The sequence below is a fragment of the Condylostylus longicornis genome, unplaced genomic scaffold (genome assembly GCF_029603195.1).
Source record: "Condylostylus longicornis isolate FDR11 unplaced genomic scaffold, ASM2960319v2 ptg000004l, whole genome shotgun sequence".
Lineage (NCBI taxonomy): Eukaryota > Metazoa > Arthropoda > Insecta > Diptera > Dolichopodidae > Condylostylus > Condylostylus longicornis.
In genome coordinates, this window is record NW_026577973.1 from 837890 (window position 1) to 857576 (window position 19687).

General features: G+C 25.2%; 3 protein-coding genes across 5 annotated transcripts; 1 reads left to right on the forward strand and 2 right to left on the reverse strand.

The window, feature by feature from the left end:
• Positions 1 to 97: 97 nt before the first annotated feature.
• LOC129614438 (pyruvate kinase-like) lies at positions 98 to 14147 on the reverse strand. 2 transcript variants are annotated; one of them, XM_055529037.1, is made up of 5 exons: positions 14020 to 14147; positions 2534 to 3206; positions 1756 to 2475; positions 1536 to 1692; positions 98 to 614 (listed from the first exon to the last, which is right to left on the reverse strand). In XM_055529037.1, the coding sequence occupies exons 2-5, from the start codon at positions 3204 to 3206 to the stop codon at positions 602 to 604; spliced, it is 1563 nt and encodes a 520-aa protein (XP_055385012.1). In that variant the 5' UTR covers positions 14020 to 14147; the 3' UTR covers positions 98 to 601. The 2 variants fall into 2 exon arrangements, with proteins under 2 accessions (XP_055385012.1, XP_055385005.1); XM_055529030.1 differs by lacking the exon at positions 14020 to 14147 and adding an exon at positions 9781 to 10188.
• A 171-nt stretch (positions 14148 to 14318) lies between these two features.
• Positions 14319 to 16054, reverse strand: LOC129614452 (inositol polyphosphate 1-phosphatase). The gene is made up of 4 exons (XM_055529042.1): positions 15826 to 16054; positions 15684 to 15756; positions 15360 to 15627; positions 14319 to 15301 (listed from the first exon to the last, which is right to left on the reverse strand). Exons 1-4 carry the CDS (start codon positions 15957 to 15959, stop codon positions 14694 to 14696), a joined length of 1083 nt encoding a protein of 360 aa, XP_055385017.1. The 5' UTR covers positions 15960 to 16054; the 3' UTR covers positions 14319 to 14693.
• Positions 16055 to 17453: 1399 nt separating this feature from the next.
• On the forward strand, positions 17454 to 19474 carry LOC129609843 (MKI67 FHA domain-interacting nucleolar phosphoprotein-like). Of its 2 annotated transcripts, none has more exons than XM_055521971.1 (4): positions 17454 to 17670; positions 17722 to 18409; positions 18735 to 19298; positions 19371 to 19474. In XM_055521971.1, the coding sequence occupies exons 1-4, from the start codon at positions 17593 to 17595 to the stop codon at positions 19400 to 19402; spliced, it is 1362 nt and encodes a 453-aa protein (XP_055377946.1). In that variant the 5' UTR covers positions 17454 to 17592; the 3' UTR covers positions 19403 to 19474. The 2 variants fall into 2 exon arrangements, with proteins under 2 accessions (XP_055377946.1, XP_055377952.1); XM_055521977.1 differs by having other exon boundaries at positions 17455 to 17670; positions 18735 to 19319.
• The last annotated feature ends 213 nt before the right edge of the window (positions 19475 to 19687 follow it).

Genomic DNA, 19687 nt, shown 5'->3' on the forward strand with positions numbered 1-19687 from the left:
TTTTTATTTTAAATGTTTCATACTTTTAATATTTAAAATTAGTTTGGGATGGCTTCTCAAAAAATAAAAAAATTTGGAGTTTTTGATATATTTTATTTTTAGTTGTATTTTTTTCAAAATTTACAATACATTTTTCTGGTTTTCTTCTTATTCGTATATCTAATATCAATAAAATTTAAATTTTTTCCTTTTATTTAAACATTAACAATTAAATAATGTAATCTTCTAACAATATGTTATTGATATTTAGTAGTTTCATGGTTTTGTTTTATTTTATTGAAAATACAATTTCTTATTTGTTTTACATTTGCTGCAATATATAATTTTTTTTTTATAAATAATAGAGATTTTTTCTTTTATCTCACAAAGATACAAATAATAATCAATAAAAAATTGTATTATTTCAAAATCAATTATTTACATTAATACATTGTGAATTTGTTCAAAAAAATTTTACATTTACATATATAAATACTAAACTAAAAAGAGAAAATAAACACTGCTTTTAGAAATATTCAAACATTGTAGATTTTTTGTTTTAACTGGGATTGGATCTTAAGAAACCTCATTTAAAATAAAATTCCTTCTGTTAAAGAACAATTTATTCCACGGCACTGTAAAAGAAAAAAAAATTATATATGTAAATATATTTCAAAAGTAAAATCTACTAGTATTCAAATAAGTAAAGAAAATAGTTCTGCGGTATATCTGAATAACTTCCAAGAGAACTGAACATTTATCCATTTTTTTAATTCCATATCACCGCTTCCTCAAAAACTTTGTGAAATAATGTTAACATATTATTTCATTATAGAACTCAGGGTTTATTTAATTATATTTTACTACATTGTGATTATTTTGAAAGGTGGGATTTATAATACATTAATTTACCGAATCCCTTAATTTAATTTAATATATTATTCGGATTGATGAATAATTAATATAATTAAAATTATCAACTTAATCTTCATTAACTGATATTTTTATAACTACACAATATGTTGGTAGTTGATGAGTTTTTTTTTGTTTTTCGTATGACAACTGATTGAATACATGACAGAATTTGTATGAATTCTTCTCAAAGTTTACTAAGGTTCAATAGAAACAAAAAACTTAAATAGAAACTTTTCAAAAATGATTTGAAATAAAAAATTAGACCTCGCGCAATAAAATTTTAACAATATTATTTTTAATTTTAGCTGATACAGTCTTATCAAACTCATAAAAAATAAACAAAATTAATAAAAATTATTTTAATCTTTAATGACATAAACAATTTTCATTTAAGTGCAAGTATTGATTGAATGAAAACAATGAAACGGTTTAAATTTAACTTAATCAATTATTAATTTGAGAAAAAATCAATATGAAGGTTCAGTTAATGTTAATAGGAAATTCTTTCAGTTTCATGATATAATTTGTTTATGTTTTCTTTATTTAATTTTTAATTTTGGCCTTGAAGAGTTAGTTTTCAATAATGTATTTCGATAACTACTTTTCCAAACTCATTTTTTTAATTATCAAAAAAAGCATACAGAATTCTCATTGTGTTGGTAAATCCAGATCCTTGTTTCCATCCAGTTACTACGACAACATTGTCTCCTGTATTGATAAATCCATTGTTTTTGCCTATTTGTAAACCATACTTAACACGAGCATCAACATCCTTGAGCCAGTCAGACAATGGACCCTCTAAAAAACGTAAAACGGAAAAATTATAACACACCGAAAAGTATAAAAATTAAATATACTTACCAGTATAGATGACTGGAACAATGCCTCTATATAAATGAGCTTGTCTTGCTGTTTGAGGATAACGGGTTACAGCGATTATTGGACAACGTGGCCTATATTTTGAAACTAAATGTGCTGAATGACCACTTGTTGTAATAACAACAATAGCAGCAGATTGACTTTTTGTTGCAGCTTCAACTGCTGCAATTGCAACAGAATGGGTTGCATCTAATGAAGGTGGGTTTAGAGAAACTAAGTCATTGAATAAACTCTTGTGCCACAATGCTGCTTCAGCTTCTTTGCATGTTTTAGCCATTGTTAATACACACTCCAATGGATATTCTCCTTTTGCAGTTTCACCGGACAACATAACACAATCTGCTCCATCGAGAATAGCATTGGCTACATCAGAGATTTCTGCACGTGTTGGTCTAGGTTTTTTGATCATAGATTCTAACATTTGTGTTGCACAAATAACAGGCTTTCCAGCTTTATTGCAGCGTGAAATTATTGCCTTTTGGGCCAAAAATACTTTTTCTGGTGGAATTTCGATACCCAAGTCTCCACGTGCTACCATAACACCATCAGATGCAGCAATAATTTCATCCAAATTGTGCATACCTTGTTGATTTTCAACTTTTGAAATTACTTTGATATTTTTACCAGCATCACCCAAAACTTGTCGAATTTCATGCAAAGCTTGAGCATTTCGAATAAATGAAGCAAAAATCATATCAACTCCTAAAAAATAAACTTTGATTTAAAAAATACTTAACATCAATGTTTTTATTCTATTAACCTTGTTCAACACCAAATTTCAAGTCACTTTTATCTTTTTCTGAAACAGCTGGCAAATCAACTGGAACACCAGGTAAATTAACACCTTTACGAGAACCCAACATTCCACCATTTTCAATTGTGCATGTAAGTGTATCACCTTGAACTTCCTTGACAATCAAAGATATTAAACCATCATCAACGAAAACACGATTTCCAGGCTTGACTACATTAACAATATTGACATAATCAACGTAAACTAAATCTTTGTTTCCCTTTTCTAGATAATCTTTATTTGTTGACAATTTAATGGTATCCCCCTTTTTCAATTCAATTTCAGCTGATCCACTGCCGTCGATAAGACCAGTACGAATTTCAGGGCCTTTTGTATCCAATGCAATTGCTAATGGATATTGAATACCCAATTTTGCTGAATAGTTCTTTACTGCTTCACGAATATTTTTGATGGTATTTCCATGATATTCATAAGAACCATGTGAAAAATTCAAACGGGCAATATTCATGCCTGTCGCCATCATTTTTTCAAGCATATTAACATCAACAGATGCCGGTCCAATTGTGCAAATGATGCCAGATAATCGAACATGTGGTACCGCTGAATCGAAATCCAAACGGCACATATGTTCCAAATGATTTTCAGCTTCACCAGCCTTCATTTGTGGAACTTGGCTCATCTACCAAAAACAAAAAAGAAAAAGTAAATAAATGTAGTATGAATATACATACATATGTATATATGTATGTACATTTACTTCTACCCAAATTATGGTGGAATTTTAAAAAATGTTTCCAATTGTTTTAAAAACTTTACCAATGTAATAAATTCTGTTTTATGAATTTTTTAAAAGTAATTTTGAAAATTTATTATAGGCTAACTAATTGTGTACTGCGCTAGAGAATGAACGAAAATGTAAATTTTTATAAAAATCACATGAAATTATGATTATTAATAAATCATCCGATATTCTAAGCTGAGATTGAAAGCTCAAAACCAAAACTGATAATTATTATCAATGCAATTGTAACATTTTTTTTTTTTTTGGAATTTTACGTAAAGCAAAAAATATTAAAAATATTTTAGAAATATTTTAAATGAAATTGGCATATGCAATTTCTATTTAATAATATGAATGTGCATGTGCACATATATTTAGTTCTATATGTGGTGCATAGGTAATGCATTTATGTAAATAAATTTATAACAAACTTAAATAGAGCACACGTAACTATTTGAATATGTAAGTATATAAGTATGTACATAAGTCGGTAAAAAAATCTAGAAAGCTTAATTTAAATGTTCATGAAAAAAAAGCTACATATGTATGTATGTATATATCTTTCGATATACGATTTTTATATATACATACATATGTACGTGCACATGCATTTACAAAAAAAAAATAAAAATGTACTTTGTGTTCTTGAATTTTTCATTTGCTTCTATCTAGCTGTATATACTATGCACGTTAATAGATAGTGTTTATTAACAGTATGCAACTAAACTCATCATGTGCATTAATTAAGTATGTGTATAGGATATTGAAATTTTTATTATGTCACATAAGTGTAAGCATGTTAGTATGCATTTCAATTCAATTTATTTTTAGAGTCAAAAAAAAAAAAACAAATAATGTGTTAGTAGGAAATTCATAGGAAAATTGGTAATCGTATTATATATTATATATACGTATGTTTATAAATGCTTATTTATTTCTTAAGTATGTTTTTGTAAAGTGTAACGTATACCTACATAATGTGTGTACATAAAAAGTCGGCAAAACTTAAAACTACAAATATTTTTCCTTCTTGTTATTAATATTTCGGTAAAATGTACAAAATACTATGTATGTAGTTGATTAAATTTTTTCAATAATTTGTATTTCTTATTAATTTCAATATTATACAGTAATAATACATAATTATTATGAACTTATTCATTATGTTCTTTTATTAAAACCAATATAACAAGGGTTTATGGGGAAAACCGTCTATGCGACATAAATTTTAAAATACTTAGCAATTGATGGAAAGAATCCACCAAATTAATATGTATTACATATGTACATACTTTGTACTTTTGTGAAATGAAGTATCTTTAATAATAAGTAATATTAGAAAGATAAGGTAAATATGCGAATTTTTTGTCCTAATCATTCAATTGATGATTATCCATATTTTAATGAAGCATATAAATTATGTGTTTACCAATGTATGTATGTATGTATGTACAAATACCTACTTGTTTGCATTTAATAATATGAATTGACTAATACAATTTACTTGTGATAAAAAATATAAAAGAAAAACAAAATCCACGTAAAATGGAAATAATACATGATTATTTTGAAATTTTTCTTGTTAAAAGAAATTATGAATAAAATTTTCTATTAGTTAGATACATACATACATATATGTATATATAATTTTAAAACTCGAATAAAAAATATTGAAGCCTGTCATAGTTTTTATCATTCACATTTTTATGAACTTATGACTAATTTTATGTGTCATAATTAAAAAATGAACTGTCAAAAATAGTTGCCGTTGTGCTTTGTAATTTTGCGTTGCAAAAAAAGTTGGTGTCATCATTACAAAAAAATTATACATCTGTTTATCATTCACTCATTTTTTTTAGCGAAGGGTAAAGAAAAAATTAGTGAATTTGTCTTTCACTCATTTTCTGTTTCATTAATTTTTATTTGTAACAATAATGACAGAATTATAAACAAGAAAGTCTCATCATGCGAAAAAAAATAGGTGTTTTTCGTATAAAACTTTAAAAATTTTAAAAAGACAAAATAGTGACGTCATTTTTCGCAAAAAGGAAAAATATTTATTCTCAATATTTGAAAAAAAAATAAACCAGGCCGAAAGTTGAAAAAACTTTAAAAAACTTTTGTGAAATAGGTTAAAAACGTCAAATTTCAAAATATTTATCAAACGTAAACAAATTTTTTTTGGTTATAAAAAAAAGCGAAAAGTTTGATTTGAGATTATAAAAGCATAAAATTTAGAAAAAATCATTTATGAATCCATCTTGCATATTTTACTTTTAATTAAAAGGATTAAAAAAAACTAATAATTATTGAGGTTTTTTGAAAAATGAAACCTTCTGATTTAACCAAAAAAACTCTATTTTTTGACAGTTTAAGATTTGAAAAGTTTTTAAAACACTAAATTTTACTTTGCAAATTTTAAAAAAACTTTAAGCATTGAGAAAATTGTGACGTCATAATTTTTGCTCAAAAAATATTAAGTATACCAGACCTGTTGTATACTAAAACCTTTTTAAATTTTGCCAAGTTTTATAAGATTTTAAAATCTTTCTTTTACCATACAAACCCTGTATTTCACTTTTAAATTATTTAACATGTTTAAAATATTTAAAAATTTACCTACTTTACTGAATTTTTAAAAAGAATTAGATCTGGATATTCTAGAATTTTCAAAATTTTTACTTAAAAACTAATTATTTAATTATTTTGTTTTACATACACATATTTATATATGAAAGTACATTCACAAATATTTTATGTTTATATATTAGGTATTTTTATCTCGAGTCTTTAAATGTGTCTTAATGAGAACAATATAATAGAATATAAATAAAATTTGATTTTTAATTTTCTATTAGCAATCTCAATTTATGTATTTAATTTCAATTAGTTACAGGCAACCTTTTTTTACATTAGGAATAGTATAATAGCTATTATTATACCAAAGCTAAATGAAGTTCAAAGTCATTTTTATTTTACGTTTCAAATGCCTCCAATATATCATATATAGGTATGTACATATATATTTTAAATTTATGTAATGATTTGTTGTTTGTAATTTGATAAGCGAAAAATTTTCAGCAGAAATTTATACTTATTGGCATTAAAATAAGTATGTATTTGTATTGTGCAAAATACTTATGTACGTACTGAGTTTTTTTTAAATACATACATACATATGTATACAAATAACTTACATTGCGAGAACAAGAACTTATTCTATGTAAAAAAAGTTACTTCAATTAGTTCATTAGTGGAAATTTGCTTTACAAAAATGTAGTGTAAAGCGTAATTTCAAAAATGACATTTAAATTGTCTATCTTTTCAAACATTTCCCGAACTAATAAATAAAAAATTTTAATATATTGCAAATATTTTAATAACACTTTTTTTTTTGTAAAGATATATCAAGCTGCGAAAAACCCTAATGATTCTTATTTTATAATTAATGTTTCATGAAAAGTATAAAATACACGCAACAATGCGGGACTAAATATAAAAATGTGCAATTGCAACATTTTTTGTAAATTTACATGAGTAAATATCAACATTAAATTGCTATTTAAGAAATTCTTTAAGTCATTTATTTATTTATTTATATACATACATACATATCTATATGTAATCTCTCTAATTTCTATTGAAATTTAGAATTAACAGCCAGTAAAAAACCAAGAGGTGAATCAGTTCAGTCAAGCCGAATATTCGCTCTTCTCAAAAAACGAGATAAAGATTTATGATAGGGCTCATGAATTTCGTTTGTAGTTATGAATTTCATATTCTCAATTTCGATTACTAACATTCTACTACGTTCGTAGTAAACGTAACTCTCAAAAATCTACGAAAAAATAATCACACGTAACAAGCAATTTAGAGAGGGTGTTTGTTTTAAACTTCAAAGTTTTTAATTTTTTTTGTCTAAATTTGAGTTTTTCGAGTTTAAATTTGATGAAAGGAAATGAATTTGTATTACCTAAAAAAAATTTTTTTGACTTTTCAAAAACACTCAAAAACAAAAAAAAAACAACTACAAAATTCCGTTTTTAAAATATATCTTGCTTTATGAAAGTTGTGTACTCAAATAGCTAAAAAAAACATAAATAAATATTTGATATTTGACAGTTGAAATAAAATACTGATTTTGACACTCCGAAAAATTGTGTTGCCATTGCTGCTTCATAATCTTTACGAAAGGAATTTGTGACCACAAAAGTCTACGTCGTAACTAAATTCGCCATTCGTAGAATTCTACGAGTGAAATTCATGATAGGGTTGAATATTATAATTTTATTTATTTTAATAGGAAGAGGAAATCTCAGAGACTAGTGATGAAAAATAAAATAATTTTTATTTTTTGAGGTAAATTCATTGTGGATAATTATGAAGCAAATTTTTAATAATATGAATAAGTATATGTATGTACACATGAAAGTGCAAATAACCTCGACTTACATATGGTATTAATACATAATTTAGTAATTCTCACTTATAAGCTGAATTTTGCATTAATACCGTATTACTGCATTTTGGAGTCAAGGTAATATAAATTTTGTCATAAAAGGCAAAAAACAAAATTGAAATATTTACTAACTATTTTAATCTCTAATAATTATTCATAAATATTATTAGGAAAAACTTGTGTATACTTGATCGAAATCATGAGAATCATCGTATCACTCAAAAATTTTACATATATTATAAATGCACTTATCATACAAAACGTTTGAAATTTGAGAATTAATATTTTATGCCTGTGAAAGGATAACCTTCATTTTGTATTTACTTAGCATTTGACTTTTGAAACTTGAGCCAAACTAAAACAAACTTTGGCTCTCGTTTAATATAACTTTAATAAAATATTAGATATACCTAATAGGAATAAACAATCTTTATGCTGATAACAAAAATTTGAACAAAGTCAACCAAGGGTGAATCTACATACATTAAATGGGTATGTACCTATGTGTATATACAATAATTTATGCTAAATATATAGGTAGGTAACAAGTTTAAAAACAAAATGCATAGTTATGTACATAATTGCATAGACTATGGTATAATTCGTAAAAAATTAAAAAAACTGAAATGGCTATCTTTATTTATATGAATTCTATGTATTTAAATACCTTCATTATTTCAATTATTAACATTTTACATTATGTTAATTAATGAATATTTAGGGAGGTAGGTACATAATAATGCAGGCTCGCCTTATTTATCTCTACTTGCTAATATATTATATCAATGTACCTATATTTTATTATACAGGTAAGTATAATAACCATATTGTTTTTGTTTATTTGTATAACATATTAATACAACGATTGTACAATATTTAGCAATTAATTAATTTATTTTACCAATATTTTTAAAAAAATGTACATATTAAAAAATACAATACGCAACCAATAGAAATATACCAATATCTACATTATGTTTATAAGTCGATATATGTATGTACTTAGTTCTCTAGACAGTATAAATTATAGTTTTTAATAATTAAATTAATGAAACTGATAAAAAAAATATAATATTTAATTTATAATTTTTAATTTTAGCATTAATTTATTAAGTTTTCTTTTAAACATTTGACATAGTATTATGAATGCCCTTGCTCAAGGACACACGTTTAATTTATCATTTATATATATATGTACATACCTACTATATATAAATAAACGATTAGCTACAGATGTATATACATAATATTAATATAGATACACATTTATATATATAAATATTATACATATAAAATAGATATATATATACAAAATCTAGAACATTATGTATAAATTTTCATAAAAAAAAAATATTTTCAGATAAAACGTTGATTGTATCCAATTCGATAAATGCATAACACTACAAAAACAAACAAATATATGTATGTACTTATGTACATAAATAGATTTCGGTCACAAATGAAAATTAAAGCTTTCAAATCTTCATAAAAACAGATAGCACCTACATTTAATAATATTATATGTATGCATAAAAACTACCTAAATACTTAAGTGTATTGTTGTGTAATAAAAAAATATTTAATTAGTTATGGGTCCAATATGTAAATAATAATGTAAATTTAACTATTTTCTCTAAATGAAAATGTAGGGAATATATCTCTACTCTATACATACCAGCTTTAAATACCTAAATATGCGTGAACATACATACATACATACATTTTTTTTTTTTTTGAAAAAATTAAAATTTTGGAAATTTTAATAATTTCAAAATATGACATACATACATACGTATGCCAAAAAGAAATTCATGAAGTTTTAATGTCATTCAAAAGGACATTCATTAGAACTTTTTTGCTTTCTATAGCACATATCATATACATCCATACATATGCATATATACACACATATATGTATATGTATATACACCATGCAAACTTATGAATGATTATGAATATATCGTATGTACAGACATATTAACTTATGTACACTCTAAAGAAAATTTTCATTACCGTTTTTCCTTTTTCATCATGTACTGTTACGTAAACCATCCTGATAGAATTACTTTTATAAAATTTCCTTTTACTAAATAATCCCAAAAATAATTTTATATCACTATGCGAAAAAATTCGATACGCACTTTTTATTAAAATTATTGAAAAAATATTTACAATTTTTTCTAGAAATTAAAAATTTAATTTCTTTTGTTGGAAATTATTTTATTTTATTACTGCTTTTGTAAAAACAAAATTTTTTTAACAAAGTAGTAAAGAAAAATTGCTAGAACCAATTTTAAAGAAAATTTTTTCTAAATAAGTACAGACAGAAAAATTTTCCTCGAAATTTTTCTGTAATACAAATTTCTTTACTTTTTCTTTTTTTGAACCGACCGAACCGCTGACAGTAGAGAACTAATTCGGATAAAATAAAATTTGGAAAAGTTTTCTTTAAGATTTTAGCAATCATATGTTCGTTTGTTTGTCGTTTTTTTTTCTTTTTTTTTTGTATATTTTCCAACGTTCTATTATTTAATTCTTGTTGACCCGGTATATATGTATGTATATGTAAGTACATTATATTTATATATATATATATATATATATATGTACAAATAGTACGTTAAATTCTGTATTTATTTGTTTTGTTTAACATCTCAGAGTAATTTTTTATGAATAGATATACATATGTATATTGTATACGCAAACATAAACACAGCAAAATAAATAATAAAGTTTAAAATAACTCTAAAATAGTTTTCTATTTTCTAAAGCATTTGAGAATAACTCAAGAATCAAGAGAATTTTTAAGAAATACTTTTTCACAAGTCACAACAGTAAATATTAAGTTTAAAAATATTATTTTGATCGGTACATACTATTCATATTTATTGTTTAGAAACGGTATGTACCAGTCAAAATGGATAATATGAATAACAAAAGTCAAAAATCGTGTTACCATATTTTTCAAATGAGCTGATGTTCGTTAAAATTTCGATGGCAATTTTTACTTAAAAGTTTATTCAGTAAATCACTCTATTCAGTATTCCGTTTATGCTACAAGTAACATTTTTCTTTATAACCCAAAAAAAAGGTTGTAAAGAAAAATTGATATAGTGTAATACCGAAACCGCTGCTGCACAATAGCTTTGGACCAGAATTTCCAATTTGGTTTTGTATTTTAAAAGTTGGTTTTCATTGTTTTTTAGGTTTTATCGACGTCAAATATTAATTATAAATTTGATATGCAAATTTGGCAATGTGGGAACCTTTTTTACGAACGGAAGATACTGCGTCCATTTACAATGTTGTAAACAAATTCTATTGAAAAATAATATTTCCAATTGAAACTTTTTCCAAATTTGTTAATTTTTATTATTCTTCATTCGTATAATTTCATTCCCTTATTTTTTTATGTCAGTATTCAATAAATTTTTATTTTGAAAATTGATTGTTTCACTTTTACAATATTTTTATTATTACAAGACTAAAATCGAAGTATGCGAAATCAGTTTTTGTTTGAGTTGTCAGTAAATATTTTTATATTTATGTTGAACTTTCATTTAGCTTAATTTTTAATTCCTTCTTCATTTGTTATTAATTTAATCAATTACATATTGAAATAATATAACAAATTGGTATTTACTAAAATTGCAATTATTTTTCGTATAATTTAAATGTATTTCTTATCATATTATACGTAGTATGTAACTAATTATTTTTGTAATAATGTGTTTCTACATACTATATTATATTTTCATTATTGAATTAAAGCTACTTTATATAGATTTTGCGCGTTCAAATTTTTGTACTTTAATAATATGACGTCACCAAAATTCTCAAAAGTAGGTATTTAAGCTTTTCAGTTTTTAAAAAATTATTACTATGTGTGAAATCATTTTTTACTATATCACCGTAATTATTTTAATTTTCTTATTATACCGGACACATATTTTCTCGTGACATTTAAATATCGAAAAATTTTTGGAAACTATGTCCTTAATTAAAGGCGGAAAAATATTTGTATAGAAATATGACGTGCATGTAGTAGGTTTTTAAATTATTGCATGTACACCTCATTTACTTGTATAAGGTACGATTTTGTTTTTTAATTGTATTCCCTTTGTAGTTTAATTTTCATTTATGAAAAATGAAAGTGAAGTGTAAATAGCGAAAAGAAAAATCATTGTAATTTACTTTTCTTATAATGTTTGCACTTCAAAAATTTAAATGTCTATTATTACATTATTCAAAGATTTAACCTCTAGCTTAAAAGTTGCTGAAAATATATATGTACTAACAATCATTTGCAAAATTACTCCAGATAGTAGAAAATTAGCTGAGAATAGAGATAGTCTTTGACGTAACTTAGTTTACTCTTTATACAAATTCTTTGATTGTATTCAAGAGTGGCGAATTCAAGAGAGAGATTTCAATCATTTGTAGCATAATAATTATACGTTGTGAAGATAGCAGCATTATTTTACGATATTATCAATACCTTCATATGAGTTTACTATGGTAGCACTGTTTTCAAAACTTCAAAATCAAGTTTTATAAATTATGACGTGTTTATGTTGAAGTACATTTTCCAATAATTTGGATAGAAATGAATATTTTTTGTTTGAAGTTTAGAAAATATCTTTCAAATTTTCAATTAGTAAATAATAAACTAAGAAAAAAGTGCAGTTATACTATTAGAAATTTAAAAAAAGATTTAAGTACATATATACATATGTACATACATTATGTCTTAACTACATGCATACATTATATTGACGTGTATAATGAGTTTCTCAGGTTTTTTGTAATTTTTTGTACTTAAATAGCTTAATTTATTTAAGATTATAACAAAAATATCTTTCTTAAGCAGTTAGAATGTATTCAGACGGTGTTAACCGTGTTTTAAAACAAATACTTTTATTGCCAAATCGGTACACTTTTTAATAACTGTTAAAGCAGAACATTTACATTATTTGAATTGATCTATTCTATAATATGTACATATTTGTAAAAGAAGATGGGCATATTTTCATATAAAGATAATAATAACATTATTAAATAGCAAGTATAAGCATATGTATATTTAATTGTATATATTACTATATAAAGTTAAGCAGCTGCCTACATGTAAATACATGCATATTGTATTAATCACATACATGCAAATGTTATTAACCTTTTTCCGTTTTATTTACATATTTACTTTTCTTGTTTAAATTGTACTTAGTTAATTATTAATGTTTGCGAATCCAATGAAATACCTCATTGGATGAAGTGCCAACTCCAAATAATAAACATATTTTCAAATTGCACAATGTTTTCACATTAATAAATTAATTACGCTATATTTTTAAAATATGGTACACAACATTTCTAGAGTATTATAATAATATACCTAGTAATTATGTAGTTTAAATTTGACTTTTTTGCACAACCTTCTAATATCACATAATTTACCCGTGATCGGTTTATCTGATAATTTACTATCGGTTAGTATTAGGAAATAATAGCCAAATATAAGCGCACGTACATTACATATCTCATAAACATGATACACATTCTTTTACTATATATATGTACATACATCTACGTACATACATATATAACTAAAAATCTAAATTTCGGCTCAAAATGCAACAAACAAGTTTATCTTTATCAGTAAAGAAAAAAAAACTATAGCTATTTTTCATTCATCAAAACTTTTGTATATGAATTTTAAAAGGTGAATGTTTCACAATCTAAATTTAAATTCTTAAAATTAAAAATAAAAACAAAATAGTAATTCCAATGTTAATTTAAAAAAGTTCTCAAAAATCCCTATGTTTCTTGATCTCTTTTTAAATTAACTCGCGATGATGTAATATCGGCGTTTATATGATTTATGTTAGTATGTAAATATACAGCAACCTAAGTATATGCATACTATGTAAGAGTTAAAAAAACAAATGCGAACTTAATAAAGAAAAAACTGAATTCATATGAAATAAATTAAAAGAAAAATCAAGTTCCAGGTTTTAAAATGTTCAATTGTATTAATTTAATGACTCGTCATATACAAATATGACTTCTATTTCACCTTTAAACACACAAGTATTATTTTACTAAAGTAAAGAAATTTTTTATCTAATTTTTTTTTTTCTTTTTTAAATTTCACAATATCGGATTATAAGTAATTATTTCGCTTTTATAAAACGATCGTTCTACAAAAATACAATAAACACGATGTAATATACATAGTATAATATATTTTACCTTGTTTTGTTTTTAATATTATAGATATATAAATTAACACACTTTAAAAATAATGGAAATTGTATGAGATTCCAATTTGAAATGTTACTTTCTCAAAAAACTTGAACAAACTGAACTATTGAAAAATATTCACCTTATCCCATCATCCAAAATTTCACTTCCATATTTTTTTTTTGTTTTTATGTTTTTGATTCAGCAGAATTAAATTAAAATTAAACTCCAAGTTCAAGCAATATTCCATGTACATTCCGCTCTCAATTCTCAAGTGTTTTATATGAAATAGTATTGCCAATTGGTGTTTGAATTCCCATCAAACATGTACATATGGACATATTTTCTGTTCAACATCTTTTATTATAATCAATTTTAATACTTAATATAATATTAATTTTAATAACTAAAATTTTTTTAATAAATTATATTAAATGTTGATTAAAATACATTTAGATTAATACCAACAATGTAACATTTTAGTATGTAGGATATCTGCGTACTTAAAAATAAGTATATCTTATATTTATATGTAAATACTTAAAAATAAATTATAGTAAAATGGCTGTATCTTAGTTTACTTCGATAAATAATCATGGAAATTTTACTATTCAATATTTTTAAATAATAAAAATATAAATATTATTTACCTCTTTAAAAATTAAGTTTTTTTTTTTATAAATTTATGAAAGTCGCTCTAATAAATCTGTAATCAAAATTATATCTTTTACGGCGACTACACCTCCTTTATTTTGTTTGTCTTCTTCAGAATTATATGTCAAAGGAATTAATTTTTTTTCATTTAAACTTTTTTGGAAGTCATACATACAACCATTTAGCGATAACAGAATGGCGTGTGGAGCGCACGTATCCCATTTATAGGTTGTTCCTTTTGACAACAAATATATATCAGCTTCGCCAGTTATTACTTTTAAAGCTTTATGACCAGCACCAGCCGAGAAAGCTATTTCATATTTTTCATCCTTGAAAGTATCTATAATATTGGAATGTTCTGAAGTTGAAAAGAGACCGATTTTGGATGAACGTTTGGTTTCTTCTTGAATTAAATTGTTGGTTTTCAAATCCCCAAGACAAATACCCCAAAATATTTTGCTCTTATATTGTTTTTCGATTTTTTCACAAAATGGTTGATTAATAACGCCACAAATTGGAATTCCGGTTTCAATATCGTAAGCTCCAATTAACACTGTAACACAATCTAATCCAGTTGAGGTAATACCCGGGAAATTCGAAAAAATTGTATCACCAGCTATGTATTGTGATGTTGCATCTATAATTTTTGCCTTTATTTTAAATTTTACATCAGATTTTGTATGAAATAAAATCACCTATAGGATCTATCCAAATTCCTAATTTCGAGTAATCAAATTTTTCTGGAAATTCTGGTATAACTTGTTCTTCATTTAGAAAACTTTCTTCAGAATGGACCACATCTGCTAGACTTTTAGCCGCTGCTTTATTGCCATTCAAAACTACCTCTAAGCAAGTCGCTGTTTCTTCGGGACTATTTGCTATTTCAATACAAACAGTCTCACCTAAACTATTTGTAAATATTGGCGATTCTTCTCCTTTGATATTTGATTTTAATTCTGGGAACTTTTATATGGAAATTCAATTAACTAATACTTTACTTTTATTTTTTTTTGTCTTACCAATTTCCCAATATCATATTTTATCATTTCTTGAATTAATACGTCTGCAAGAGTCTTAAAATCCTTTATAAACCTTAAATGTATATACCAATGTACATATATTTTTAATTATATAAATTTACTTTTAGAGAAAATTTTGTACCGAGGGTTGGCTTCCACTTCATTCTTTTCTTCAATTAAAAGTTCTAACAAAACAGGGTCTTCCCTTATTTTTCTTGCAACATTAGCTGATTTTTCAGCTACATTTACCAGCTCTCTTAAAAAATTTCTGGACATTTTAAAATTTCCACGTTTACTTAAAGCCTAAAGTGTAACGTTTTTATTAATCAAATTAGTGTTCACTATCCTACTTCTAGATTTTTTGTTTACAAAAAAAGGATATGTACATATGTAAGTATATACCATAGAAAAAAACTGACAACTAAAATGGTATATGTCATATGTGTTTTCGGGTTGGCTTTGGACATTCCGTTTTCGAAAAATAAAATATAGAGCACAAACGCAATTATAAAAAGGAGGATGTCTTAAAATTTTTATATTTTTGAAAAATTTTGGCAATTGTTGTGAATTTAAAAAATTAAAAACATTTACGTGCTCTAACTATTCACGATAGCCAAACTTCAACACAAATACACTACCTCGAATAAATGCGTAAAGGATCTGTGCAATTACGTTATTTTTTCCCGTAGGTGGAAATAGTATTTTTAATCTACGCCAGATGAAAATTGGATATTCGCACGTATTTTGGCATTTATTTTACAGCCAGATCGTGTATCTCGCCTTTTTACTCACTTTTTATTCACTTTCAAATCAGAATTTGATTTTAGCATTTTTTCTCAAATTACTGACTGAATGTTTTACTTTCAAAAACAAAGGGAAAACTTTTGTATACAATTTAAAAAAAAAACGAGATAAGTAACCGGAATAATTCTTCTCACTCGAAAATTACAATAAGTATATGAATATGATAGTTACTCACTTTCTTCTCATTTTGCGAGTAAAATAGCAAGACGGACAATCAAGCCCTAAGGGTTTGGATTGTCTTTGTTTTATTAAATAGATATTTAAAAGATAAAAAAAAAGCTGTATGAAAAAAATTTTACGAAAAAAGTTAAGATTATATTTTATTTCTACAACAGAAAAGATTGTCCATTTACAAACGCATGTATAATTTTCATGAGTGACATGAAATTATCAAATTCTGATGAGAGAACAGAAACATACATATATTTGATAAGCAGATAATTGATATTCAAAATAAAATAAAAATTCTTAATTTCAAAATAAACTAGGATATTTTTGCTTAATGGAAGTTATTATAAAAATTTTGTTTAATGAAGTTACAGTTTCTCATCTGTAGAAATCTGTTAGTTTTTTGCTAAAACTAGTTATCAAAATAATGAAACCAAAAAGAAATCGGCAATCATACGAAATCTTTTAGTCTTTGGGGCGAAATTCATGTAAAACACGTGATAGTCCAATGTTATTCAAATTGTGGACATAGATTTTGTAGTCTTCCAAAAAAAAAAGGGTGCATGAACAAATTCATTTCGACAAATTGTATAAATGCAGAAGGAAATGAAGATGTACCATTAATGATGGCATGACAGTGTGAACACCAAAACATTTGCGTGTTTCCATAGAAACATTTTACGCATACACTTTTACCATGATATTAAAAATTAAATGTGGCAATGCCTAATATCAATCGTTGCAATTGTCAAAATGAAAATTAATATAATTTATGTATGTTTAAAGTGTATTTCGTTCCTAAATCCTATAGCAGTTCATTTGACACTTACTTGACGTTTGTTTGTCGGCACGTGCATTATGGTCAACTCAGAATTATTATTAGTGTAACAATTATCTTATTAGAGAGAAAAATATAATTTTTTAAAACAAATTCAGGATGGCTCCCATTGCTAAGAATAAAAAACATGTTAAAAAGAATATGGATACGTCAGGAGAAAAAGTTATTTCAGCTCAGGTAATAAAGTATAAATATTTCAGTACACGCAATAAATAACTTTTTATACAGTTACAAAAAAAGATGGATCAGAAAGGGTCAAAAAAAAGCGGAAAGAAACCAGAACGTGGCGTAGTTTTATTACGACATATACCAAAAGGGTTTTTCGAGGATCAAATGAAAGACTTTTTTTCTCAATTTGGGGAGGTTACAAGAGTAAGATTAGCAAGATCTCGAAGAACTGGTGGCCCAAAATGCTTTGCCTTTATAGAGTTTAAAATTCCAGAAGTTGCACAAATAGTCGCAGTAACAATGGACAATTATATTATGTTTCAAAAACTTGTTAAAGCTTATTACATATCACCAGAAGAGCAAAAATATGATTATTTTCGGACAAAAGTGCGAAAAGTGACTAATCCTCTTGGCAAATCAATATTTACATCAAGAAAAATGGTAGGAAAAATTAAAAAAGTAAAAAAACACAATACGTGGAATAGTGAAACATACAATCGAAGAATTTCAAAGACTCTTAAGAAGTTAGCGAAAATAAAAGATAAATACTCCGACTTGGAGTTGGATTTAGATTCTGTTGTCATAAAACCGAAGTTGGCTGTAAATAGTTCAGATCAATCAAGAAATGAGGAAAAGCAACATGATGAAATTTCAGCTGAAGAGTTGGAAAATAAACCGGGTAGCTTACTTTTGGTTAAAAAACGAAAACTATCAAAAAATGAAAAAAACGATGGAAAGAGGAAAAAAAGTAAGTACAAGAATTGGAAAAACCTATTAAGGTACTGCATAGCTTCTTTAAATACATATAGGTGAAACAAAATTTTGTTAGAAAAATAAATTCATTGGAACTGCGCAATATAACGTATCTATGTATCATACATAGAAATCTGTTTTTGTTTTTTAAAACAAGACCATTTTTTAAAAGAACGGTTTTTAGGTAAATTTACATCCTATTGTTTAAATTATAATAATTTGTGCGTGTTTCATCCTTTGGAGCATATGTTAGAAATTTTATTAAAATGTATGCTATAAAAATAACAGAAAAATAAATTGAAATTGTTTTTGAATTTCAGCAAAACCATCTTTGGAACAATTACTAGGAGACACAATAAATGATTCTGATAGTTCTTTTGATGAGGACTATTTGCCTATAGCAGATTATAATCCAAATGAAACTTTAGAAATACCTTCAATTTCCGAGACCGATAAAACATTGCTCAAAAACTTTGCAAAAGAGTTAGAAAAAGTTGAATCTGAATCAGAATCTGATGAATCATATAAGCCATCGCAGGACAGTGGCGATGATGATGAAAATTATAGTTCTGAGGAGAAAAATGATTCCTCAGACAGTACTTTGAACTCTGAAGAAGATAGCGAAAACGAAAATAAAGAAGAATATGAAGATAGTTTTGATCAGAGAAACAATGAAGAAGACAAAAAAACTAAAACTAATTATAAAAAGTCCAAATTAGATAAAGAAAACCGTCTAGACAATTTAATTCGCCGCAAGCCACTTTCTGGTGGAATAACTAAAATATCAAAGAAGTCAAAGCTGCAAAAAAAGAATTTAAAAGAAAAGATTAGTGAAATCGTCAAAAATAAAGATTTAAAGAAATTAAAAAAATTCGATTTGAAGGGTAAAAAAACTATATCATAAAGTATGAATATTTTTTATATGTAAAATTTAAATAATATGTAATTCGTTTTAGGATGTGAAAACAAATCCAGCAACTTTTTTTAGTTTACTTAAAATTGTTACAATTTATTTTATTTTCTCCATATTTTAAATAATAAATAAAAATACAATTTTTAATTATGTATTTGAATAATTTTGATTTCTCTCGTTTGGAGAATTAGTAAAAAATGGTTTCTCCTGGCGAATTCTTTTCCATTTCATTCTTCTATTTTGGAACCAAACTTTGACCTAAAATAAAAACAGAAAAAAGTGGACTAGTTCAGTTGTTAAAAATGCTATAAATTCATGTTCATAAGTAAATAGATGTGGATATGTGAATGATTAATACAT

What these genes read in the sequence shown, in the direction of transcription:
- LOC129614438 (XM_055529030.1), bottom strand. Translation starts at nt 9,819, where the DNA reads ATGGTTTACGTAACAGTACATGATGAAAAAGGAAAAACG. An exon ending in ATGATGAAAAAGGAAAAACG is followed by an intron (nt 3,207 to 9,780) that starts GTAATGAAAATT and finishes TGTTTTTGGTAG; the next exon opens with ATGAGCCAAGTTCCACAAAT. An exon ending in GAAATTTGGTGTTGAACAAG is followed by an intron (nt 2,476 to 2,533) that starts GTTAATAGAATA and finishes TTTATTTTTTAG; the next exon opens with GAGTTGATATGATTTTTGCT.
- LOC129614452 (XM_055529042.1), bottom strand. Translation starts at nt 15,959, where the DNA reads ATGTCCAGAAATTTTTTAAGAGAGCTGGTAAATGTAGCTGAAAAATCA. An exon ending in GAAGTGGAAGCCAACCCTCG is followed by an intron (nt 15,757 to 15,825) that starts GTACAAAATTTT and finishes TATACATTTAAG; the next exon opens with GTTTATAAAGGATTTTAAGA. An exon ending in AATATGATATTGGGAAATTG is followed by an intron (nt 15,628 to 15,683) that starts GTAAGACAAAAA and finishes TCCATATAAAAG; the next exon opens with TTCCCAGAATTAAAATCAAA.
- LOC129609843 (XM_055521971.1), top strand. Translation starts at nt 17,593, where the DNA reads ATGGCTCCCATTGCTAAGAATAAAAAACATGTTAAAAAGAATATGGAT. An exon ending in AAAAAGTTATTTCAGCTCAG is followed by an intron (nt 17,671 to 17,721) that starts GTAATAAAGTAT and finishes CTTTTTATACAG; the next exon opens with TTACAAAAAAAGATGGATCA. An exon ending in CGATGGAAAGAGGAAAAAAA is followed by an intron (nt 18,410 to 18,734) that starts GTAAGTACAAGA and finishes TTTGAATTTCAG; the next exon opens with CAAAACCATCTTTGGAACAA.